Source organism: Phyllostomus hastatus, unplaced genomic scaffold (assembly GCF_019186645.2).
Source record: "Phyllostomus hastatus isolate PE091 unplaced genomic scaffold, TTU_PhHast_1.1 phas_contig_137, whole genome shotgun sequence".
NCBI lineage: Eukaryota > Metazoa > Chordata > Mammalia > Chiroptera > Phyllostomidae > Phyllostomus > Phyllostomus hastatus.
The window spans coordinates 15308339-15335923 of NW_025333583.1; the positions used below are offsets into that span (position 1 = coordinate 15308339).

The following is a 27585-nucleotide window of genomic DNA, read 5'->3' on the forward strand; positions in this document are numbered from 1 at the left end:
TTTGGTTGGTTACTTCATACTTTCGACTACTATAGTATCTCAAATACACAGGATGATTCAAGTAAGTTAGACTGTTAAGCATTTTGTCATTGTCTACAACTTAAATAAAGCCAAGAAGAATTCCAATTGAAATATATTTATAAACAAACAGTTTTACAAAGCTTATGATGAATTGCCAGAACATACAAAGTAAACTTATGTGAAAAAGCAGAATTCAAGATGAACACTAATGGTGAGAATCTATCATTAATAAACAATGGACACTAATGATGAGACTCCATCATCAACTGTGTGGGTGCCTAAATTTGGTAGCAGGTCACAGGGATACAGACTTGTGATTGCAAAGGGTCAAATGACTTTTCTGCATCAAACTTCATCAATATTGTGGTGTCTTTACATACAGACTAAATATCTGCACTGTTTTCTTGGATTAAATATCTATTTTATCAAATGTCTCAGATATGCTAATCTGTCTCTTGTAAAGGCATAAACATCTGTCTCTAAAAATGAATGCCAGTCTGTAGGGCAAGGCGAGTGATACAATTCATTCTTAGCCTCCCACATTTTGACACATTCCAACACAAAGCAATGAGATTCATTGTTTAATGACAGGAAGACAGAAACAACACTGCTGGAAAGGGCATTATGTGATGAATTCCAGCTCCTTCAGGGTCAGCAAGGGGGAAACCTAGCCTCACTCACAGGTATCCAGCAGAAGATCCTCTTATTGCCCTTAACTATTAGATGGCACTGAGAGGATTAACAACAAATGAATGAACAACCCAAACTGGGCTCTGTAGCTACCTATATATTTTGGCTTGCCTTGTTTAGAAAAAAAAAAAAAAAGCTTTATTTCCTTAGGAAAGTCAAGGCAGTTTGAATGGAAAGCAATTTCAATTATCTGCTCCCAAAACCCTATGACAAAACTTAGATATTATCAGCCATTGGCTCTAGGACATTCTAATCTATGCTTGGAAATGGAATTGAGATCAATATGGAAATAATTCCCATTAACTCTACAGCACAACATTTAGGGGAGGGTAAGTTCTTGTCTGATGAATTTCATCCATGTAAATTGCAAAACCCAGTGACATTTGGAAATGTCACTGCCTGCTTTATTTATTTATTTATAATCCTCATGAGCCTGGTGGACGAAAACAGGCTTGGGAATCTTACTGTCAAGATGGCAGTAAATAATACCAATTTCTGAGGGACTGTCACATGCATATTACTCTACAGACAACTGGAGGAGGTGTTCAGGTACAAAGCTAAGGACTTTAATGTGCAGAAAATACTTAGGAACAAGTGCAGACTTCACTGTGCATGTGAAAAGCTTTCAAGGCATTCTAGTGTGGGTATGGTCATGGGGAATTGTATCTGTTGCATCTTTCAAAGTGTAGTTCAGAAAGTACTGATTTTAGAAGTAGGGTTATAGGGTACCATGGAAAAGGATTCTTCCATTTTTTTTTTTCTCTTATGCTGGAGCTTACCTCTTACGGGTCAGTGCAATCTGAAGCAGCAGCAAAAAATGGAGGCATGACAGAATGGATAGGGATGGACTCACATCACAGAGAAAAACAGCACAAATGGAGAGAAATGAATCGGGAAAATGCTGCATGGCTGAAAAGAACCACAGAGTATCAGAGGCATGGTTAAAAGTGAACATCTACACAAAATTCGACACCACTGGCACACCACAGAGAATTTTGCCGATGGTCCTGGAAGAAAACAGGCATATTTAAATTCCTTCTTCCTGATGAACATGTCTGCCACATCACCTTCTCATAGGTCCCAGACAAGCAAGAATCCGTTTTAACTGGCAAGACAAAATGTTAGGCAGAACCGTATGGGATTCCTGAGTTTGAAGGTCAAACATCGTTGACTACTGACAATTTCATGTGATTCAAATCTTATATGAGGTGTTCTCTGCAACGGCTACACAGTTGTCTCGTTAAAATTACAAAATGTCACACCTTTATGCGGTTTGGATTTCTCTAACATTCCACAGCTAGGAAACTTCAAGTCTCAGGCTACTTCTCCTTGACTTTGTCACTTTTTCCTGCCTTTTATAAGATCATTATGTATATTGAATGTTTCCTTTATGAAAGTGAAGCAGAGAATTGGAATACTAATTCAAACAGCTGTGCTTCATTTTGCCTGGGGACCTATAAAATCTTGTTACCACGATTCAGTGGTTAATTGAAGATTATAATTGCATACATTCCTTTTCCTCTGGGACTATAGCTAAACTTATTATGTGAGAAGAAACCCGGACTGATCCTGAACACTCACATAACAACACTGGGCAGGAACTAACTTTTCAAAGAATGAATATTTTATGTTGGCCCCCGGGGAATTACATAATTTTTTTTTATTGCCTTACCAAAACATATAAAGCTCTGTCTGGCGCAGGATATCTATTTAGTTAAAACCAGTGGGGATAGGCAGTTATTGTGGGTTCTACTGTGCATTGAAACCTAGTTGGCTGGAGGGCATGTGCTTGCAAGTCAGTGCTTATGACTCAGCCTGTATCGATTCTCCGCCTGCCTGAGATAATTAAGGAACTGACGGGTTGTCTCTGCTCCTGTCACTGCGGCAGTAGCTGGGGGCAACTGAAATGATGCAGTTGTCAGGCTACTGGCAGGAAGTGCTGTTTAGAGCACAGTCTGGATGGCTAGTCATTTTCACACTTACTCAGATCATGCAAATATTTTGGGTAAGAATTTTTAAAAACCAAGTGAGGACTTCTATTTCTGACAAATAAGATGGATTAAGTGTGAAGACAAACTTCTTTTGATTCAGACACTTAAAATACTGGATGAAATATCTTAAACTTTCTTCATTATGTTTTTGCTTTCGCTTCTAATATGAGATAACAGACCAGTGAAGAGCCGAAATTATAAGGAAGCAGCATTCTGGGGTGGCGGTGAGAGGAAGGGTTTGAGCTGCTGTGGGGACATTTACCTCAAGAGTTTCTGCTAATTAGAGAGAAGGACGACAGCATGGGTTTTCAAGGGGCCACAAGTTAAACGTCTATGCCCAAGTGGAGTCGGTCAGGTAACACAGTCCTACGTAAAGCCAAGATCCTTGGTAGCAGCAACCCTCACTGGATGAAAAATGAAAAGATCTGTTCTACAGAAGTGGGCTTACTGACTGCCTACCCTTGGCTCTGGGTAGGAGAGAGAGATAGGAGAGAGATAGAAATAGGCTAGAGATAGATAGAGACAGAGAAAATGATGGAGGCAGAGATAGAGATGGAGGCAGAGATAGAGAGAGAGAGAGTAGAGACAGAGTAGAGATAGAGACAAAGATGGAGTAGAGATAGAGATGGAAATAGAGACAGATAGAGATAGGGAGACAGAGAGGAAGAGAGAGACAGAGACAGAAATACAGATAGAGAGAGGGAAAGGGAGGGAGGGAGGAAGTCTTTTAGAATTCTTAATCAAAGTCCTATATTCTCATATAAGTTTGGACTAGACTGGACATTACTTCCATGCTCCTTTCCCTAAAAAATATAGTTTAAAAAATGTTCTTACATTGGTGATATTTCCGGGTGCTTGGAAAAAGAAACAAAAATCTTTTCTGGAGGAATACTTTAACTAATACTTCTCAAATCTTCAAACTTGAGAATGCAGAAGGGTCCCTTTGGAATACGGATAAAATAGACTCTTTGGCCCCTCCCCAGAGATTCGGATTCAGCAGACCTGCTGCGCAGCCTAAATAATGGCATTTCTAACTTGCTGACAGATGAGGCTGGTATTCTTGGTCCACTAAATAACACTGTTTTTCAACACAGATCTTGAAGAATTTTCACAAATAAAGTTCCCAAAACTTAAGCTTACACTAAAAATACACTTTAAAAAAATCCAACATGAGTAACAGACGAAACAATAAAGTGTAGAAGCAGATCCACAAACACAGCGATTATTGGAATCCTAGTATATCAAATACAGTTAAAGGTGTGGGTGTTGAAAATATAGTGAGAAATTAAGCTATCAAAGTTGACCAGGCAATTTAAAACAAGAATCAAAGAGAACTTTTACAAACAAAAATGTGGTACTTAAAATGTTAAACTCAATGGATAGATTAATAAAACATTGATTAGACTGGGTTTTTCCGACATTTGAGCCAGTTAACTCTTTCTTTGGGAGGGTATCCTATGTTCTAGAGGATGTTTGCCAGCATCTTTGATGTCTATGCACCAGATGCCAGCAGCAACCCCCAGGTTGTGACAAAGATTCCTCCAGACCTTGCCAAACATCCCCTGGTGGGCAAAACTTCCCCTAGTCAAGAACATTAGACACAGTTGAAAAATGAGAAAAAAACATAGAAGAGCGATCTCGGAAAATTACCCTGGATACAGCATAGAAAGAGAAAAAGAAATGACGAATACAAGAGGTTGTCAAAAACAAGAGGATAAACTGAGAAAAATCCATCATACATCTTTTCAGTTTATAAAAGGAAAGCCTGGAGAAAATGTGAAAGTCACAATTTTTGAAGGGATAATAGTTGAAAAATGTCCAGAATAGATGTAGTATGCCGATCACGTGGTTCAGGGGCTTCGTGGATCTCAAATAAGAAGAATAACCTAGAAGCACTTCAGTGAAATGGCAAAATATCAATAATAAAGAATTTTGATTATAGTGTCAATGCCTGTGTTTAATTGTTGTAACAACAAAAGATGCTTTGGCATCGTAATAGTAAAATTGTTAATGAATTTCACTCTTAGGTAGATTTAGAAAACTATTATGAATCAAGACCCACATGCAGTAATTTTCATGGAAGCATTGTTCAAATAACCAAAAATTTGAAAACATAAAAATATACACCTAACATAAAGTGGGTATATAAACTGTGGTATATTCGAACAAACAAACAGATATCAGACTTGATGTGGAAGAAAAAGAGGATAGTGTGCTTTAAATGAATTTCAAAACTAGGCAAAATAAAGTAAAACAAAACAATATATTCCCTAGGGATACAGATTCACGTGGTAAAATAAAGCAAGCATAGGAACATCTTTTGAAAAGTTTAAGAGAGAAGTATCTTCCGGGATGCGGGGCCCTGTGGTCAGGGAAGGGAATACAGGGAACTCTACAGAAACTGGAAATGTCCCATTCTTGAAGGTATGTGGTATATATATGACATGAAATTTTTTCTGAAAACTCCACATATTTATGGTATATATTATTTTTATGCAACATTTTATAGTTAGAATATTTTTTAATTTGATAGTACAGGAGTACCACTAGTTCAATGAATAATTTGATGATTTCATTTTGGCTATTGCTGAATTATTTCAATTCTTTCTATGATTCAGAAAAGAACACAATATTATTTGGCTTTGATAGTTCCTTTTATGAGTATATTCCTATTTCTTTGAAAGGAGATCATTTGCACTGACCACCAAATAGTCTTGTGATGGCCAGTTCCAATGTGGAATAAATTTGATGCAGTGAACCTTAGAGTGTGACCTATCTATGGTAATGTATCTCATTTTCCTTGGAGAGTTGCAGTTTGTCTGTTTAACTAGTACAGTTATTGACAGCTCTTCTTTTCCCTGTCAAAAGTGTCCTGGTTTGGACAAAATTATATAATCATTCCTCCTAAAGCAATCTACTTATGAAGTTATATAATTTAACATGAATTAGGTTTTCTCCATCTCACAGACTAAGGAGAATTCTATGGTCTTACTGACTTTTTTTCCATTGACCTTCTTAATTTCATGAAATTGTTCATAAAGAAACTGAAATTATTAGCAGTGCAATTCATGCTATATATTTACCAAAAATTAGAAATCATTATGTCTGTCCATGTTACATCTTCAACTGGATAAAAAAAGGATAGAATGTTCACTTATATAGAAAACAGAAGTATCTTATGTTTGAACTGTTTAATTTTTCTTTTGTGTGCTTGTAGATTAAATAAACCTAAGAGATAAATTGAGTTCTTTCTAAAACATGTCCTTTTAAAAATGCCTCATAGCTGCATCTATTAAATTTATAACAAACAGTATGAGGAAGAGCTGTGCTGGACTTAAAATTAAACCAATTATCCTGAAGTTTAATAGCCACTGCAATAATGACAAGAGGATTGTTTAAACAAAAACCTTTAGATTAACAAGACTTTAAACATTGGTGTTTCTAGTATTTTTTCATTTAATAGTAGCTTTGATTCTGAAGAAATTTGCAAACTGGAAAAATAACAGTTAAATTCTATGTTTAAGGCAACAAAATGAAAACTCCAGAAATAAAAATTATGTCATAATGCAAAAACTGCATTGAAGCTGCACTTAAAAAGTAAATGCAATATCCAACAAAAGCAAACAATAAAAGAGATGGGGGAAAGTGTTAAGCTAGAATATGATGATGAATGGAACACATTCATTTTTCCCTTCCTCCCCAAACCTGATCTGATGAAATAGCAGGTTTATAACTACATTTATATCTGTATCTCTATCTATATCTGTATCTATATCTGCAATGTATCTGCCTATCTATCATCAATGTACCCATCTTTGTCATCTGTATCTACATCTACATCTGTGCATGTATTTCTACATTCATATTTCCATCTGTTAGAGCTATAGATAATTCTATCTATCTATATATATATATATGTGTATGATTAGAACCACAAATGCATTGAAAATCATATTTTAAAAGTGAAGCATTTCTGAAAGACAGGAAGCCAATGAGATCAGACATTAAGTGAAGCCAAATACAGAGGAAGTAATAGTTAAAGATACATTCAGCAGGAGACACTTGTGAAGGAGTCATCCCAAACAACTCCTCCTAACCCAGATGAATGGGCATGAACAACTGTACAAACAACAGGAGACACAGAATACGACTTTAATTCAAGCCCAGGACATGCCGCTACGCTTCCCTTCCTCTTAATCCACTTGTCAGAATTCACAAGTGACTTCAATTCTCTCACTTTTTTATACTCAAGAAATGAAATTTAAGTGTGTCCTTGTTTGGGAACCATTTCCTGGCTTGATCCTTTCCTCTTACATAAAGAAATAAGATAAGTAACGTGAATGCGCTTTATAAACTCTCACGTGTAATGAAAATGCTACTAATGTCATCTTGCCACCACATCTGCCACTATCGCCACCACCTCCAGCACTACCACCACCACAATGGAACATCACCACTGTCGCCACCTATCCAATTTATCCAACCAACCAGGTCTCCCTGGCTCCTCTCTGTGTCTGATAACTGAAGCCACTGGACTCCTTTACACTTGGACTGATTCTGACCTCTGGAATTCTGACTTCTGACCTCTGCATACTCCTTAGCCTGGACCTGGAATCAATGCCTCTCAGGTATGCAAGGAACTTATACTAATCACTCACTTCTTGAATCCCTGTACACTAGTCCCCACTGAAGCCAGTCTGGTGACAGAGAGCTCACTACTTCCCAGTGCAGCAACTTCATCACTGGGCATCTACAATGATCAGAAAATGCCTCTTTTACTTTGAGGCTCAAAAGACATTGCTTATAAGCATCAAGTTCCCTTTACTGTATTTCTTACCATAAGCTTTGTGATACTGAGGTCAAGCAGGGCCAAAGCAGGTTCTACAGGAAAGTGAAAAAGGAGAATCTAGAGGTCTGGTCTTATTGGAGTAAAATAAAGTTTAAGTTTTCTGTGGATTCGGCCAAACAATGATACAAGTCAGGCTACGGTCAGGAACAGAGTGTACTGCATCTGGAAACCTCCCTCTCACATCTCCTTGGAAACTCTAAGCATTATGGTCATGGGAAATCAGACAGATGTAGAACCATTTGATGAGAGGGGATGAAATCTTGGCATCCAAGAGACTTGATTATCGAAGTATTCATCAATATTCTTATTAAAATAATGTCCATTCAGAAACCAAGTATCAATGTGTTCTAGTGGTGTAATTTTTCAAATCCTCAAATGTGAGGCTTCCTCATGACAAGCTCACATTTCTCCCATGCCCACGTATCATTCATAAATCCTGAAAGCTTTCCATGTAAAAAGCAATTATTTCTTTTGTTTATATTATCATCAATAAATGTTAATAAGATCATTCTAATTACTCCACCAAAGAACCTCATTTTGCCAGTAATAATACATTAATTAAGATTCAGTTCTTGACATGTTTGGTTTCGAAATGGTTTTGTGGGGGAGACCAAGAACCTTCTGATATTATAAGCTAAATTTTGTCTATAACTGAACTTCTCTCTTGGGAGACACTCCATAGCTTTCATCCAGTTCTAACAAAAACAAAAGAAAACAAAACTATGTCCCCAAAATGTTTAAAATTACTGCTTTGGAGGGTGAATACATGGTGTGAATTTTTAAAGTTGAAAATCTGCCTTTTCCTATTATAAATTCTTCATTTGTAGCCATGTAATAAGATGACTCTTTTGAAGATGCAAATGCCGTTGGACCATTAAAGACCATTCACAATATTTTTTTATTGTGGAGATTACATACATGTAAGCATATTTTCAATGTATTAAGAGAGGCTCATTCTGATTTAAGTTTTGTTTTGTTATTATGTTTTTTTAACAGAGAAAGCATATGATATTGCTAGAAGAGTCCTGAAAGGAATCAGAAAACTGGCTAATAGCTCTGGCACTGGCTGGCTTATATGACCTTCAGCAAAGTCATCTTGTCTCTTATGGCTTTTGTTCTCTCCTGTGGAAAACGTGTGAGTGAAAACTGCTCAAGAGAGTCCATCACATGATAAGTGTTTATGTGGGGATTTCAGCTCAGGATCTCTGAAAATGGGGGGCCTACACCTCTCCTGTGATCGAAGGACGGTCCGTCATCACTGTCCTCAGGTACACACTTCACTGACAGCTGTCCAAACGCTATTTATCGCCCCACCATTTCCCAGTGTGTGTGGCCAGCTGTGCTTTTACCTTTCAATTTTTCAATAGTATATAGAAATTATATGATTTGTTATTATTTTCCTTAATCTTAATGGGTAGTTCCTTAAGAAATTTGATGCCTGAGTCCTGTAAAAGCTTCCAAAGTAGCTGTGACTTTGGGATTGAGGCAAACGTAGCCACAACAGCACCTCTGGAACACTGCGAGCCTGAACCTCCTGTGAAGGGCTAATGCACAGTCACTAGCGTGTATTTCACGGCTGTTCAACCAGCTTCTGGCACCTTGACTTTCTTAATCATATGGAAACTACTAGGCAAAAAAGAATGTATTATTTCTGCATGTTTAAAAGTAAGTATAGTAAAGTCACATAAATTTTAAATGAGAGCGTCAACATGGAGGAGTGAAAAACGCAGGGTCTGGGAAGATAGGCCTGGGCTCCAAATCTGTCTCTATCCTTTGCTGGCTTTGCAGCCCTGGCTTGTTACTTGGTCTTTCTGAGTTTCAGTTTTTTGCCTTTAGAAACAGAGTAGACAGTTTTTTTTTCTGTTGGAAACAGAGTGAGAAATGCTCATCACTAGTGGATCAACCTTAGAATACTGTCCATCAGGATGTGTGGGAAATAGATCACTAAACAAACATAGCCTCCATAAAGAAAGGTGCAAAATAGATGAAGTTGTCCATTGAATTTTGTTGTCATTATCATTGACGGCTACTACGAGGCCTGGCACATAGGAAACTCTCAATAGACATTGGTTGAGTCAATTAATTATGATATAGTATCTTATAAGCCATCCTGACTCCAGGCTTTTAAATTCTACCACCCATGCCATATAATTGATCATTCTACCACCCAATTGATATAATTGATATGTGAAGGACTGACCTCCTCTGTGACTACATCCAGTCCAAAATCACTCACTATCGAGGGAGGGGCAAGGAGTACTCCACTCACCCTTGTTGCTCTCTCACCGTTACCCTGTTACGCCAACACTTCCTTCTATTCCTCAGTCAAATCCTGCGGCTTCCACTGCTATCAACACCATGTAGTGTTGTCTGATATTTTATACCCAGTGAACACTGCCTAACCCATTGCAGCTCTGACAGTTGTAATATAGGAATTTATGGACGTTTTAGTGAGCATTTTTCAACTGTAAGTAAAATGGGGCACAATTTACTGGCTATTAGTTTTTTCAATGAACTGGCTGTTCGCATGCTCACCCATTTTTTAAATGTTTAATTGTTTGTACTTTTCCTATTCATTTGTTACATGTATTTATTTTAATCTGTTTATTTTGAAATAGATCAGGATGTGATTTAGAAGAACCCTGCATAACTCAAACTCGTGAAGGCTAGTTACCACACTCCCACTGACAGCACGAGGGCTTGGTCACTGTCCTTGTCCAGCTTTAGAAGGGCATCCTGATTACTTAATTGCCACCAGGCCCACCTTTCCTAGAGACCTATGAATCTCTATATTTTACAGTCACTGTAGCATACAATAACATACACTGAACATTTGGGAATTTACAAATGAATTTGCAAAGGCCAGTATCCAGGAATGGGAAACTGAAAAATCTTATATAATGGTAAGTCATCATTTTAGGTGATTCCAGTGGCATTTGCATTTCAGGCTTAAGTGAATGCAGATACCTTGCAGCCACTAAGTATCTTGAAAACAAAATGTGCAAATGTCACAGAAAATATGTCATGAATTACATTAGGTTTGCATGGTTACATAAGGCTTGGATGATTTTCCAAGATACGATGTGAATGGCCAGTGGTTACTTATTCATGTTTTATAAAACCTGGAAAAGGGATAATTTTTATAGGCAAGCTTAAAGATTTTTTTGGTAATAAACATCTACTTTAGAAATAGTGTAAATAAAAGGTATTGAGAGGTTGAATTCAAAACTTACATGTGGGCCTAGTTTGCGAAAACACTTTCTAAACAAGGTCCGCTTTACACCCTTTAATCCCTTACATGCATCCAGATGGTAATCTGATGTTCTGTGCATGAGATTTTGTGCAATTTTTGTGTTTCATGTTTTCCCTCCGATTGATAAACTGAGACTCACAGTTTAAAGAATACGTGATAGATATAAGACTAAGAATAGCATAACAATAATAATGGCCTACTTTATTAAGCGGTTACTGTAATATATTTCAGGAAAGCCCTTTACTGAGGGTTTTACATCTAATAGCTCATTTAATTCTCATACCAGCCCTAGGAGGTCACTCTAATATTATTATTACTCTTAATCTATTTTCAGAGGTTTAGCTGGTAAATGTTGGCACAATTTTAACCCAGGTTGTCTGATTCCAGAGCCCTCGCATACTTTTAATAATGATGTGATACATTCTACTTCCCAAATCATATTAAGATTTTCCCCTTTCTTTTCTTCCCTCACCTCACCCCCTTTCTTCCTCTATTTGCCACTAATGCTTAGGAAACAAAACAAAACACAACCCCACAGTCAGGGTTAGGATTAGGGATTCATGCTTTCCTGCATCAGCAGAATTCACTGGAATCGGGAACCACGTGAGTCAATTCCTCCAAAAACTTACAAGATCCAGGGCGGCTGCCAGGATGGATGCATCAGGAATGGTCCCCGGCTCACAGCAGTTTAACAGAAACTGAAAGCGTTTCATGCCTTGTCGGATCGCTCCAAGATTGACCACATTTTTGCTTTTTCCACCATCTTGGTTGGAAGACAGATGGTCGTCAAAACTGTGGCAGCCTGTCGTGGAGGGATGAATGAGAAAGGGCGTAAAGAAGCACAGATTTAAAAAGGGCTTCACAATTGTAACAATGTATTTTCTTTAGTAGTGGCCTGAAAACATTCTCTCTGACTGCGCCTCTCTCACTTTATTTTAATGCTTATTTGGACAAACCCTGACTTCTGGGAGGCTGGAGACACACAGCATAGATAATGTGGGGTTTTACATAAGTATTCAAATATTGGGTCTGATCATTTTGCTACCAGGTTCTCCTCTTTAATCCTTGTAAGAACTCTTGGTATACGTAAAATAATTCTTCCTGCAATCAACAACCAACATCTATTTTCACAGAAGATGCAATCCCTGTGCAATTTCAGGCCTGTTATGTAAACAGCAATCAAAAACAATATTTTGATGTATCAGTTACAATGCAAAGACTCACTGACTATTACAGTTGTAAAGGACCTTAGAGGCTGGTCATTTAATTCCAGGATTTCCAAACATCAGAATTATCTGGGAAGTTCCTGTATCTCATTCAGACCTTCAGAATCTCTGGAAACGGAGTGGAAGAATGTATGCTTTGTAAAGCCCCCCAGCTGGCAACAAGGCGGACAGTTGGACCCTACACTGGACCGCTGATCCCTCCCTTCTTACTTTTCCGTAGTTCTGCTGCCTACAAATAAGAATCAGTCTGGAGCTCACTAAAACTCAAAATATCAGGTCCCATCACTAGATATTCTGACTTCATAGAGAGGGTTGAGGGGGTCTACATATATTTTTAACAAACGCTCTGCTGATTTTGAGGCAGAAAGTCTAAGGATCACACCTCAAGGGAAAATGATACAAAAAATCGTGTTTTTCATGATTTTTATCTGCAAGTTCATTTTTTAAAAACCTAAATATCTCATGACTTTTCTACAGCTTCTAGTATAGGTATTTTTAATTTTTCTTATATAAGGTTATTATGTTGAATATCATTTTTAAAACCAGGCCCACACTCCTTCTCACGATTCTAAAATGTACTTCCGACACCTAAAAATATACCCTTATTGATTTAGAGCTTGATTTAATTTGTGATCACACCATTTATTTATGTTACCAGCTCCTGGTCCTCACTGCAAAGTCACAGATCTGATTTCTAGAAACAACTTTCTCACCTCTTTGGTCAAGAACACCCTGATAACCCCCACCCGTGGCCCCCCTTCCCCTGCTGCTTCAGCACAAGGGCAAATGTATGTATGGCATCTGGGATTTGTTTTAAAACACATTAAAAAAATAATAGATAGATGAAGCAAATTTGGAAAATTTTTAATTATTATTACATTTGCCAGATGAACATTTACGATCTGTTAGACTATTCTCTTCACTTTTTGGTCCATGTGTGAAAATTTTTGTAAGTACAAAAAATGGCTCAGGATATCATTAAAATAGAATTACCAAAATTTCCCAAACTTCGTTCCTTATGAACACATCCCTTTTCAGATGAAAATGTTCTGTATTCAAAATTCCATATTCAATTCCTTCAGGGTTTTTTTTCCAGGTAATATAGCATATTTTGTACCAACTGCAAAAGGAAGTAGCAGAAGAAAAACCTGACAGTGGAAAAAGTCAAAAGACAGAACCCCAGGCGGCACGCAGAAGGCAGGGCTGAAAGCCGCAGGTGAGGCGCGGATGTTTCCTGGGCAGCCTTGTCTCAGACAGCGGCCCTTCAACGTGCTAGTCCGCGTGCTCTCCGGGCGCCACCACAGCGGCCAGAACAGGTAACTCCTGTTATCTTTCTTATCTATACGTCACTTTATTGATCACTTATATGCAGCTCTTTCATAGGTATGCATATCAGAAGAAATATCATCCATTAAGAAATGATAACCTTAAAAGTCCCTTAAAGTTTGAATATGATAGAGCCCAAATAATAGTATTTTTTTCTTTTACTGAACTTGTTTGATTATTTATTTCTATAATTAAGATTTAAAACATATTAGGTATTAACATACATAAAAACTATGCTGCTAGTAAAAGCTGTTTACAATGGAAAATTTCCATTGAATCTATATAGCACTATTAGGTGACAATATAATATTTGCTATCATTTTTTAATACTTAGTATGTGCCAGGTACATATAAAATATTTTATAATTTATGCCCTGGCTGGCGTAGCTCAGTGGATTGAGCGTGGGCTAAGAACCAAAGTGTTGCAGGTTCGATTCCCAGCCAGGGTACATGCCTGGGTTGCAGGCCATAACCCCCAGCAACTGCACATTGATGTTTCTCTCTCTCTCTCCTTCCCTTCCCTCTCTAAGAATAAATAAATAAAATCTTTAAAAATATATATTTTATAATTTATTTTATTTATTTTGTATAACAGTTCTATAAAAGAGATCTTTCAAAATGATTTTAAAAAAGAGAAAGAGAGCGAGGGAATAAAGGTGAAGAGGAGAGAAAAGAGGACAGAATACAGAGACAAAGAGAGAAGGGACCAGTAAAGTAGCCCAAAGTTCATGCTACAGAAAGTTACGAAGTCAGAATTGAAATCCAGACCCGAGGAGCACAAGCAGGCACCTTGACCACCGTGCTACCTGCATATCTCTAGAATACCCTCATGCTTACGGCGGGGAGCTCAGACATTTATACTTCCTTAAGGCAGCGATTACGCTAGGAAAACTCATTGTAAGAAATACCAACATTGCACATGTTAAAAACTGATGGTAAAGTTTTAACTGCTGCTTTTCCGTAGTGTAATATTAAAAGTGATGTTAAAAAGTAGTTTGGCTATAAAACATAACTCCTCTTTATCAGTCTTTTTTGTAATCTTACCAGGGGGTAAGTAAGAATGCCTCTTGGTTTCCTTCACTATGATTAATTTGTTAGTCTCAGTACATTTTTGTTGTATTTATTTACTTTCATATACATTCAATTTACTGAGGTGTAATTTACACAGAATGCATTTTATAAGCTATAAAATTGAAAAGGAGCATTTCAAAATCTAGTACTTCTTTAAGCAGCATTTCCCATAGAGTTACGACAGAGCTGAGCACATAGAACATATCGGTTAAAAAAAACATTGCTTTAACTAATGAAATATCTTCCCTCAAATAGAGACATGTGATTTCTAAAATGAAATATTCTTAGTGAATATGAAAACATATAAAAAAGATAACTGATCTTGGAATGTAATTTCAGTTCTGTTAAATGTTCAGCAGACTTACTTTTCATTTGTTGAATAATTTTGGAGATTTCAAAGAAATTCTTTTGGTCACTGTATTTTATCTTAATGCAGGGAAGTTTGAACACTACATTTAACATGGACAGATAGAACATCTGATGTTTGTTTTCTTTAACAACTTCAAAGAAAGAAACAGAAAACATGTAAACAAAATAATATGTAAATGAATTAAAATAAATGAGAAAGAAAGGACAATGCATCTACAATGGATGCACAGAGATCATTTATACTCATAGACTTCAAAGAAAAGAGGAAAGGAAGGAAGGGAGAAAGATGGAACAGATGGAGGAAGGGAGGAAGAAAGGAAAGAGAAAAAGGAAGGAAGGAAGAAAGAGAAAGGAAGAGAGAAAGGAAGAAAGAGAAAGAAAGGACACAGGCAGGCTTAAAGATAGAAAGATGTTCACATGGCCAAGGGCAAAGTATGATATTGTTGCAAATTATAATTAGTTGTTGCAAAATACACTGTACTTAAGATTAGCAGATAAAATTGTTTTGGTTCCTTGGAATAGCTGAGATACCTGTCTTCTGAAAGATTCCAAAGGAATTATCTCACAGAATTCCTTTTGTAATTTTTCACAAGCCAGAGAGCAAGGTCAAAGAATAAAGTTGTACAAGCCATATTCTCTTGCCAGTCAAAAGCACATAAAAGATTCCTGATATCAGTCTTAGATTTCATGGTTTGTTCTAGATACACAGAAAGAAATCATCTGAATTTCATGTGGTACTAACACAAACTCATCTGAGATTCAGGTTCTATGAATAGTTTTATACCAGTGTTTTCTATTTGTAAATAGAATATGAAGACTATATGAAACAATGGCTACAATCTATAGGAATAGTGATAAAAAAACAAAATCTAGAATGAACTAAGGCTTATGAGAAATGCTATGATAACATGTTTAGAACAAGACTAAAAGTAATATTGGCCTAGTACTTGAGGAAGGGAATATGAGGGAATCAAAAGGAGGGTAAACAGTTCAATTCTGCTTTCATCCTTTCTACTAAGAAGAAAAACTGACAAAGGGGAAGTACAGAAAAGCTTCATGAAGAAGGCACCAAACATGAGAGAGCCTACTCTGAGTTGCAGCTTCAGGTCCACCAGATTACACACGCTCATGCACAGAACAAAGAGGAATGTTCTGTGAGAACCACAATCCTCTCAAACGACATCCAGCTAACACGGCACGTAACAGAAGAAGACATTTCAGTTCCTCAGTTCATCCACAAAGCCACCACAAATGTCTCTTTATAGTGCTGATGTCTCTGAAAATTAGATGTATCTCCTCTGAAATATTATGAGAATGAGAGGGTGAAAGGGCTGAAAAAGACCAAGGTCCTTGTTGTTAGAAAGATTCTTGAGACCATAGACTAATAAGCTTGATGCGTATCCTAGTCAAATTCTGTGAGACAATTAGACAGGTGGGACTACTGAAAAAAGAAGTAATCCTAGAAACTACCGTACTGTATAGTTTTATAAAGAATACATCATATTGAACTAAGCTACGTCTTAAAGATGCCAGTGAGGGGTTTTTGTTGTTGTTTGTTTTTGTAAAGTCTCCTGATGTTTTTGTTATGAGGTGGGAAGTGCTGATTACTAATAAATTAAGTGTATGGTTGTCTGAAAAACTGAAACCACAAATTGTTACTTAATAAAAGTCAACTAGAAGTGTTGTGGGAGTTGTATCTTTGTATCTGTCCTGCTCATTAAGAATATCAACAACTTGGTTAAGTGAAATGCGTATGTCTCTATAGATGGATGTTTACAGCACAATTGTTAAAATAATTCAGAACTCAACCTGGTTTGGGTTCCATCTCTTAATTTCCTTCCTGGGCAAGTGACTTAATCATCCCCAAGTCAATAAAACAAAAAGTATATTTATTTTGAGATGAAATAATAAGTGTTACATCAAAGTATATAGCAGGATATTCATTCATATCAAGAGGAGCTGGCAAAAGTTAATCTAAAATTTAATACAAACCAACTATGTGATGTGAAAATAAAGAATCTTCAATTATATACATACACTTGCTATATACCCCTAAAGCTTGATAGTTACACTATCTATTAAAGACAAATATGGTGTGTTGCATTCCTCCTGATGCCCCACATTTTGTGAAGCACACAATCTAAGTCGAATACAGAGGAAATAAGAAGATGGAATCAGGACGATGATGGAACCAGAGAGTCTTCCATGTAAGGGAAACAAAAAGAATCAATGATATTTACACAGCAGAAGTGAGATGAAAGGAGAGAATGTGAAATGGAAAATAGGTGAAACTACCATAGAGGTCTACAAATGTGTGTGTGTGTGTGTGTGTGTCTGTGTGTGTGAGTGACTGCAGATGTCATTAACTAGGACCAGTGAATCAAATTTATGTGTATATATATATTATCAGGCTGTAAGGAAAGACTTCCTAACAATTAAAGCTGTCTAATTCTGGAACAGGCTCCTTTGTAAGGCAATAAACGCCCCCTCAGTGGGAGTGCTCAGAGGGTGGCTGGCCACCTGTCAAGAATATAACATGCAGAATACCTAAGTACATAGGTGAGTGCATGAAAAGATGGCTGAAGGTTCTTTAAAGCTCTCACACTTTAATCAAGGACAGCACAGCAGAAAAAGAAGCTATCTTATTTTTTGTAAACCCAGTACCTACTAGGGAATGGGAGACATAGTAGGGCTTTCATTAATGTCTGCCGAATCAAACTGATACCACACAGAAGCTATGTAGACAGCACAACACACATATGAGAAAGAAAGAAATAAGAAATCAGTGGGTGAAATTATATGGCTCTTAGCTTTTTCTGACTGCCTTATTTCACTTAGCATGATATTCTCAAGATCTGTCCATGTTGCTGAAAATGGCAGTATTTCATCTTCTCTTATGGCTGAGTAGTATTCTTTATCTAATCATCTACTGAAGGACACTTCAGTGGTTTCCATGTCTTGGCCACCGTGAATAATGCTGCAATGAACATAGTGCACATATTTCTTTGTGAATAAGTGCTTTCAAATTTTTTGGGTAGATTCCCAAAAGAGGAGTTGCTCAGAAAAAAAGCTAAGAACCATATGATTTCATTCATATATGGAATATAAAGCTGAAACGCATAGACACAGACAATAGTATGGTAGTTAACAGAGGGAAGAAGGGTGGGGGCAATAAGAGCTAAAGGGGGCCAAACACATGGTGACAGAAGATTTGACTTTGGGAGGTGGGCACACAATGCAATATACAGACCATGTGTCATAGGAACGTGCACTTGAAACATATATGATTTTATTAACAAATGTTGCCACAAAATTTAATAAGAAGATTTTTAAAATAAGAAGTCCATTGCCCTGGTTGGTGTGGCTCAATGGATTGAACACAGGCCTGAGAACCGAAGGGTCACTGGTTCAATTCCCAGTCAGGGCACATGCCTGGGTTGTGGGCCAGGTCTCCAGTTGAGGGTGTGAGAAAGGCAACTGATCGGTTTCCCTCTCTTCCCCTCTCTCTAAAAGTAAATATACAAAATCTTTTAAAAAAAGAAGCCAGTGGAAATAGGAAATGGACCATTTTATCTAATCAGATTTTTGTTCTGTGTGATTAAAGTTGGATGTAATTCTTAGGCTGCATAACACTGACCAAGACGCTTGAAGAAATTCTCTTCTTCATCTCTTCCATTTTCCATCCCACTCCCAGGGCCACCTTCGGAAAGCTTCACAGCGCTGGTAAATTTGACCTGAAAAAGAAAAAAGGAAGTTGTCAGACAACTAAGTTCAATTTTTTGCATTTATATTAATGGGTGCCTTGAAAAATATGTTTAGAATATGAAGGTTACTTCAGCTTCTCTGACTTCCATATCTGGTTAGCCTGGATAGTTTATTTCCATGTGCCAAAAAAAACACTACTTATAACTATAGTTTGAAGGAAGACCCTAGTCGTAGACTGAAATAATCATACACTAAGAAAATAACTTAGTTAAAAATTGAGGTATTCCTAGAGTTTGATTTTAATAAAGCCCAAACTCTGAATCATGAATAGGATGCCATCTCTTTCCTTTACAAACAACACCACAATTGAGAATCAGACCAAAGTAAAAGCAGAACAGAGATTTCAAATCTCTACAGAAAAACCAGTATAAATTTGTTTATAATGTACACTATAAATAAGGTGCAATAACGTGGGTTCTTCTAAGAATTAAAAGTGTTCTCATTCTTGCCCTTAAGCTAACAGTAAGCAAAATTTTCAGCAAAGTAAGGAGGCTACAGGCCTCACAGACTCTCAAATACTTGGCCAATATTTTAGCAAAAAGAATGTGAAGGTTGAATTATAAATATATCTTCTAAATGTCTTTAATGTTGCTATATTCTTTATATAACTTGAAAATATTACTTTTAAAAGAGCTAGAAGGAAACTGGTTTTAGTGAGAGTCAAAAAAGAAAGAATGTAAGCAAATAATTTATATTTAAGGAACTGTAACTGATCACATGCTGAAAATTACAGGGACCAGGCCATGAATCTTTCACATGGAAAGACTCTTAGAAGAAAGAGATTTCACAAAGAATCATTACCTTTTCCAAATTGTGTGCTTCTGCACTGCTTAACAGTATTCTGAAGAAACACTTACTGGGAAAAGTCTTCCTGAGTTTCTTTATTTTTTTCAATAGCAGAATGGTTCTGATGATGCAAAAAGTGATGGAAGGAGGATAAATGGGGTGAGTGAGTGTGTGTGTGTGTGTGTGTGTGTGTGTGTGTGTGTGTATAAAGGGAATCATCATAGAATTACTGTATCCTTAGAAATGAGCTTGAGATGTCAGGAATTTGGCATGTGTGTTAAAAATTAAAAATAGCTGGGGAGTATTGTACACACACACACATCTACATCTGCACTATAATTTTGTATAACATTTTTGTCACACTTTTCCTTCATGACAGTCTACTACCCAGTTTCGATAGTCTACTACTTAGTAAGACATCTAAGGTTTCATTGCTCATCTAGGTTTCCTAAATTTGTTCTACTTGAAGAAAGTTTCTTTAATGCTCCTTGGTCTCTCCAGGTGTTTATCATTTCTCAGCCCTGACATTTTTTAAGCAGCAACTCCAACATGTTCTCACATCAGTAACGTCCTTGTTTACCTTGGAACTTTGCCTGATGAAGGACAGGCGGTCCACGGAGCTGATGTCCAGGAGGTCCTCCACGCCATCCGCCAGGCCTGAGAGGGAGGATCGCTTCAGCCAGTTTCCTGTTTAACAATTTTGTTGGAAATTAGACCATTAGAGAATTTTTTCCACATATGGACTAAACAGAAATGCCAGCAGGTACCCAACGAGCAATGAAAGTTACATGGCTTGATGTAAATAGAAGTGAAAAGAAATTGTTTTCAATGTACATGCTCTGAATCAAAACGTTCAGTAATGGACTGTCATATTCTATGACCAAGTAAGACCAGGACACAAAGAACCTAAACCTATTAGGTGAGTAAAACCATGATGTGTCTCCTTCTCCTTGACAACTTTCACATCTACCAGCAAGTCCTGTTGATTTTCCCTCCAAGTACCTCTCAAATTTGACCACTTCTCTCTGTCTACATGGTCACTACCCAGTCCAAGCTACTCTTCCTAATATCTGGCCCGTGATCTCACTTATCTACTCAGGCTCCCTCCGGTATGTTTCCCATGCTGTGATCTTTTAGAAACAGTTTATGTGCTTATGTTTCTCCTCTTCAACCTCCCACCTGGGCTATACAGGGCTGTAGGAATAAACAGGCCATCTGACCTGCATGCCCTGGCCCCAGTCGCTCTACCAGAGTAAAACAGCCCATCAGTTCTTCCAATCCCCTTCCTCCTAATATTTTTGCACACTTTATTGCTACCACCTGGAGTGCTCTCCTTCTCCCTTCCCTTAAGTATCTTGAAGATCATAATGTAACTTCCTCCATGAGACTTTCTCTGATTCCTGCTCCCCCTACCTCCATCACTGAGGTCAGGTCTCATTGGTGCATATCTTTATGCACTTTGTGTATTTCCCTTATAAAATCCACAGTCTGCAACTGCACTTAGTCGCATGAATATCTGCTTTATGACTATCATCTCTTCTAGACTGCCAAGTTCAGCGATGCCAGGCCCTGTGTGATTTTGCTCACCACTTTATCCCTGCTGCCTAAATAATGTTTGCACACTGTAGAAGCACGTAGTAGGAGTTTGAGAACTGTCTATTAAAAAAAGAATGGATGAGTGAATGAATGCAGTCAGCCTCCGCCTTTGACTTGAAGGCTTTCTTTTCTCCATCCTACCATGCATTGTTCTTTTGATTATGAGTTTATTTGAGGGCATGGCAGGGAATGAGAGAATCTATAAATAAACACAGACATACTTTTACCTATGGGAAGTTTAAGCTTCTTCCGAAGGGAAATTCTGCGGGACCGTGAGCGGGCACGCCGGTCAGAGGTGGTTCCTGAATGGGCAGTGGTGCATTCTGAAGTGTCCTGTTCCGACTGGCTGCTGGTGTCGCTGGCTGCACTCTGGGATTTGAACATCTTGCGCCAGAAGTCTTTCCGCCCCAGGTTGCCCCCTTGCATTTGTTCATCGCTGAGAGCAAGCAGAGGCGAGAGTTAAACATCTGAGACACTTGTGAAATTCTCCTAAATTTCTTTCACTCCTCTTCCAATGAGGCACAATAGGAGAGTCACTGAGGATTTATCTTTGAAGGGCTGGGACTTGGAAGGAGTGGGAGTGGAAGGAGGAAGACCAAGGTTGAATCTCTGAGCTCTTCTTGAAAACAGCCATGTCTCAGCTATCAAACTGACATTTTTTCAACCTTAATAAAAAGACTAAATATTATTGCAGGTGTTCATCTGCAGGTGTGAGTCATAACAGCAGAGGCACTGACAGTGTCAGTAAACATTTAACTGCTGTGTGATGTTCCCTGAGGCATGCGCAGTACTGGATCTTACCTCTCCGCCCTACTCTAGAAGAGTACAATCCTTTACATTGAAAAAATTCACAGAAATACTGGAATAAATGAATAAAGTATATGCCATCACCATATCCAGGGGCTGCATCGTCCCACAATTGTCCACTATTTGGGGAGGGGAACTCAGTTTTGTTTTATTTTTTAATTAACATTTTTTTTGTTGTTCAAGTACAGTTTTCTGCCTTTTCCCCCCACCCCTCCCTACCACCTCGGCCCTCCCCACTTCCCTCCCTGCTTCCACCCCACCCCCCTTGTTATTGCCCATGTGTCCTTTATAATTGTTCCTGCAAACCCTTCACCCTTTCCCCCTGTAATCCCCTCCCCTCTCCCCTCTGGTCACTGTCAGCCTATTCTACATTATTTTCATAATGCCTAATTATTTAGCTTTCTTAAGTCAAAGAAACTTAAGTAAGGTTTAAAAATGAAAATATGAGTCCAACTCAGTAAGACAAATGGGAACCTCTTCAAAGAGATTTTTGACCATGGTTTTCTAGCAGAGAACAAAAACAAGGGGCCAGTGGTGTGCAGACTTTCATTTCACTGGGAATTTTTTAAAAAGAGAAAGAGAGATAATTGAAATGAGATCTCTATTTTCACTCATCAAATTGGCAGACTATGGGGTAGAAAGGAAACCAATGGTTATTAGCATACTGCCAGCAATAAGATAGAATGAGCAAATCTTTCTGGGAGGAAATTTGCTTATCCAAAGCCCATATATACACCCGTGACAGAAAAATTCATCTCCCAGGAAGTTATCACAAGGAAATGGGAAAACATGCTAACGTATAAGAAGGTCAAATGCTCATTGACATGTTACTGATCAGCACTGACAAATGGGAAACAATCTAAATGTTCAATTCTAGGAATACAGTTAAATGAATGCTCCATGCTCCACATGCTCCACAATCATTAAAATCCTATTTTAGAAAACTACTGATAATGGAAAATGTTAATGATATATTGCAAAGTTAAATGGCAGGGATCAAATTAATTAAATAGGACACACCAGATTAATAAAAAATGCACATGTAAGCATGTGTCTGAGAGTTAGCTTATGTGTATCTGTGCTAAGAAGTGTACCTAATGAAACATAGCAAGTGTTTACCATGATTATCTGTATTGGATGGCATTCTGGTTTTAAAACTATTTTTCTCTATGTTTTTCTATGTTTTCTGCATTTATCAATTTGAGCAACATATGTTACTTGAGTAATTTGGAAACGAAAGGTTATGGAAAGTACCCTAGAAACATGATAAAATTTGTGAGATTCTAGGCTTTGGGGTTGAATCTGGAATCTGCCCAAAATTTCATAGTACTGTATAAAACAATCATTTTCTAGAGATATTTATATGGGGATCCATATTTTGTGTCCCAAAATCTCATCAGAGAACTAAATAATGTTTACTATTTTTTTTAATTGAACTTACTGAGGTGACACTGGTTCATGAAAACCATACAGGTTTCATGTGTACAACTCAATGAAACATCATCTGCACACTGAACCATGTGCCCATCGCCCCACGCAAAGTCTCTTCTGTCCCCACACTCCCCACTTTCCCCACTTCCACCAACCCCCGATCCTCTCTTCCCTCTGTCTATCACCGCACTGTTTTCTGTGTCTGTGTGTTATGTATAATATGTGTTTTGGTTAATCCCTTCACCTTTTTCATTCACACCCCCAATACCCCTCCCCTCTGACAGCTGTCTTATTTTAAACCAGGGCATTCAGTTTATCAAATGTGGTGTGAATCTAAATCGGTGTTTTTGAGTTTGACTTCTCAGTCATTTTTAAAAACGATCACAGAACATGAAGCACGTCTTACCGTCGGGTCGGAGAGTGTGGGACCCAATGATGCATGTGTGACTACATGGTCTGAACAGGAAAACATTCAAGGAAGCTATAATTTATCAGCTTCGCCAATGAGTGTGTATCAGTAATGAGTTTCAGAGAAATGAGCATATAAAACTGCTTTAATATTACTCAGTTAATGTGACTTTTTTCTTAAGGAGGGAAAAGGAGAAGAGAAGGGTAAGGAGTGGGGCGGGACGAGGAGGAGAGAGAAAGAGAAGATAAAGGAGGAACAGGCTCATCTACCCACCTTTCTTTTAGCTAAACCGAAGACATTTGGCATGCTCATCTCCTGGACCCACTCAAACCAGGGAAAAGTCCCATATTTGACACTCTATGACATCCATTCAAGTGGAAATTTTTAGGTACAGGTATATTAAAACAAGCATCTTCATTTGAGGGGAAAGAACAGACAGGTGCTAAAAGCTGAGAAATCAGGTGGGGTTTAGGGGGTACTGAAGAAAGAGAGTATCCTGTAATCTAGAAAACTAAAATGCATATGAAAATAAATGGTTTTATTTTTTAAAATCCAAATTACTATTAGATCATTCTTCTCAGGTTAGCTCAATAGTTGCTAGTGTTATTTTGGGAAAAAGTTCTGTTTTTTTGGACAGATTCTCTGTATGAGGAGTTTTGACTTATCTTATGGTTGGCTATTCAGCTACAGAACTTTGCCTTTCACATTAATTTTCTTCCTTAGAGCTTGTTGGGATTTTTTACCATGTCCTCGAAGACTTCACTAAAGAAAAACCTCAATTTTGAAAAAGTTAAAGAAAACAAAAGTTTAATGGTAATCTGTCAATCCTACCTTTTTCTTGATTGCCATTCATCCATTCATTCACCTGTATATTAAGTGCTTACCATGAGTCACACCCCATCTAAGAACTGGAGCTTGAATGGTTAGCAAAAACTCACATGGTCCTATAAAGCTGATTTACCTTCTCACTTTTCTGTACCCGTTCAGAGGCAGTCTCTAAGACTTCTGAAAGGCCGTAAGAGCTGTATGTGCTCTTTGAAGGTTTTGTTTGCTTGCCGTGGATTATTACCAAGGTCCTATTTGATGACTGTCATATCCTTGATTATAGAGAGAGGATACCATAAAAGGTACAATATCTCCAGAATTTCTAGAAGGATAATCATTTAATACTAAATCAGGGTTCTGGGAAATAAAATTATGTACATATTTTAAATATTGATCATGCCACTTGTGTAAATAGTCCTCAAAAGAAGAATGAATGCAAATGAGCCCAGGCTATTTATTTGGTGTCTACAGTGATTCTCACATTTGTTGGGGATACTAACTTCAAGATGCTTTTGGTTTTGCCATTATGAAAAGTAGAGATAAACTGATATCAGAGGCATCCATCCTGTTGGCATGAGGTTGATCATTTGTGATTTCAAACTGTAGAGATTAGTGGCTTTGGGAATGAAAAGCAAAGGGCAGAAGCAAGGCAAAGTTCCAAAAAATGAAAAACAAACAGCAGTTTGGAAAACAGAATTTCTTCCAGTGGGAAGTGCTCAGCCCACTACACTGGACACAAAGCTGATGCTACTTACTGCTCTGGAGTCTGGGAGGGTCGACCGGACATGAAGCTGCGACATTCCTCGGGTGCAGAGGAGACCTGGCCTTTATCCACTATGCTTCCAGCCTCTGACCTATGCAAATGGTAAATTCCACCAGTCACAACAGAGCAGGACGCCACTTTTCAATACCTCATGTACTTCATAGCACTCTGCTATAGTAAGCCTATATGGCTTGCAAACCCCATGTCACCAGAGCCTACGTTGGTATGAATTTTATATCCTACCATTTGACTCATGACCTAGCCACCTTATCACCTAAGAATACCACTACTGCTCACAGAGTCATTCATTGCAAGCAGGATTTTGTTTTGAAGTTTACTTTAATCTTCGTAAGTGGCATTTGTTATAAAATAGGCATATGCTAAATTCATATTAATTTAAAATAAAAACAACAGGGCACTGATCAGTAATTCCTCTTTTGTCAGGCTAACAGTATTATTTACTGAACAGGATGATAGGGTATCTGTCATTGCTTTGCTTTTCTGGATAAAAATTTATATGGTCTATAGAAGAAATGAAAACACAGATAAAATTTTGCTACATAATTAAGAGCTCTGAAGTGAAGTTCAAGTGTATGAAAGTTTGAGATTAACTGAGCTCTCATTCACACAGAGATAGGACTTATTGGATGGAAAACTCATTCCTTTCCTACACTGCAGCTGGACCACCACCAGCAAGGCCATTTTTGGAAGACAATCCCACCATCCCTGCACTGGAGGTGTACTCTGTGTTGGGAACCACATGGACAGAGCCACAGAAGATCATATTCTGCAGACACAGGCAAACACTAAAATTCAGAGAGCATAAACTTCCAACCTTTTACTGCTTGCAGGCTTGGATTCTGGTTCATTCTCCTCCACCTTTTTCCCTGGTGCCAACTTCTCGGCACTGTCCAGTAAAGCGCTGAGGGCCACTCTCCGGAAGACATTCCCATGAGCCTCTTTGATAAACTGGACCAGCTGACGGATGTCACAATACAGACCCTATGTGGACGCAAGAAGGAAAATGTAGGGAAAGATAGATAGTTGTGTGATTGTTTAATTTTTATAGGAAGAGGGAGTGAAGGTAATTCTTTGGGCTTGGATGAGCACTGGGATCATAAAGGAAAGACAATTTCCTAGATGACACTGATGGAATTCCTCTTCGCCATTGTTCCTATAGCTGTGCTTCCAGAACCATGCTTGTCATTCTAGTGTGAAAAAGAATGGTTAGCATGCTTCAGACTCAGAAAGTTGGCTGTTACCACTAGACAGATATCAATATATACTTTTAATTATTGGATTCAAAAGCTTTAATGCTTTTTTCTACATTTTGACTTCTAAAGAGACATCTGCAAAAAATGCAATCAGAATTTTGTTTATACTAGAGATTTCAGTCCTCGTTCAGCCTCACCAAATTTTCTGCATCATTGTGGTACAACTGCTAAGTCCTCTATACACTTCTGACAGAGCTTGATGATATTCAAGGAGCCTGATATTTTGCTGGATAGATTTAACAAATAACATGTATGTTGCAGCCCATTGGAATGTGAACTTGATTGTGAACTTAAAATGATTCAGGGCTACTGAAACCAATATATTGATGATTTAATATTTAAAAATACATGCAGGGCTTTTGGGGAGGAGAGATATTAAGTTTTGTACTCAGCAATTCCCCCTTTCCCTTGCTTCTTTAAAAAGACAATAGTTGTATTTTTTGTCTTAGGAAAGGTTCATGGTAAATCAGAACACAGAAGCTTAAAAACACTGACCTTGATTGTTGGGAACCGCCCTGCCTGGTATCAGAAGCTGTAATCCCCACCAGGGCTAAGGCTGAGGGAGTGGCCTTGGGTTAAGCCAGCAAGGAGACAAAAGCTTATCTCCCTGGCAGAAGCACTGCTTCTGCTGCTTCATTCATAACTGAACCCCAATGCTTGGTCGGTTAGCCAATGATGGGTACGATTCCCCAAGGGAGGAATGACCTAAGACAGGCACGATCATGTGGGAGGCCCCCCAAAGAAGGACTTTGGGGGCTACAGCAAAAGGGGGTGATGGACCCTCGCTCCTCGGCTTTGACATAGCCTGAGTCCTCATCGTCTGGGAGAAAATCTCCTTATCTCTTGGTTGCCTTCGTTCCCTTGTTCCACCTAAGCCTGAAACAATGACAGAGGGTGGTGCCGCCCTGTGCTGAAAAGGGCGGGTTCCCCAGGTGATCAAGCCTAAGAAAGAACATGTAAAATCCTGTGAAACCTGCTTTGTTTAGAATGCTCTCAGTTGAATGATAAGGGTCCAAGGAGGAAGTTAGTTTGTTCCTTCAAGTTTTACAGCTCTTTGACCCTGACTCATAATAGGCCCTCAGAGTTCATTGTTATCTATTGTTTGATCCTTATTTCCTAGCAATGAGTAATGA

At 38.1% G+C, this 27585-nt stretch overlaps 1 protein-coding gene across 7 annotated transcripts in view; it reads right to left on the minus strand.

The window, feature by feature from the left end:
* Nucleotides 1–27585, minus strand: part of UNC80 (unc-80 homolog, NALCN channel complex subunit) — a 182892-nt gene that overhangs the window by 108720 nt on the left and 46587 nt on the right. For all 7 annotated transcript variants that reach the window (XM_045854721.1, XM_045854712.1, XM_045854711.1 and 4 more), the window contains exons 17-22: nucleotides 26014–26180; nucleotides 25171–25269; nucleotides 21171–21379; nucleotides 19928–20034; nucleotides 18434–18530; nucleotides 11434–11606 (exon numbers count right to left, since the gene is read on the minus strand). In XM_045854721.1, the coding sequence (XP_045710677.1) occupies nucleotides 11434–11606; nucleotides 18434–18530; nucleotides 19928–20034; nucleotides 21171–21379; nucleotides 25171–25269; nucleotides 26014–26180 (852 nt within the window). The remainder of the gene's footprint in view (nucleotides 1–11433; nucleotides 11607–18433; nucleotides 18531–19927; nucleotides 20035–21170; nucleotides 21380–25170; nucleotides 25270–26013; nucleotides 26181–27585) is intronic.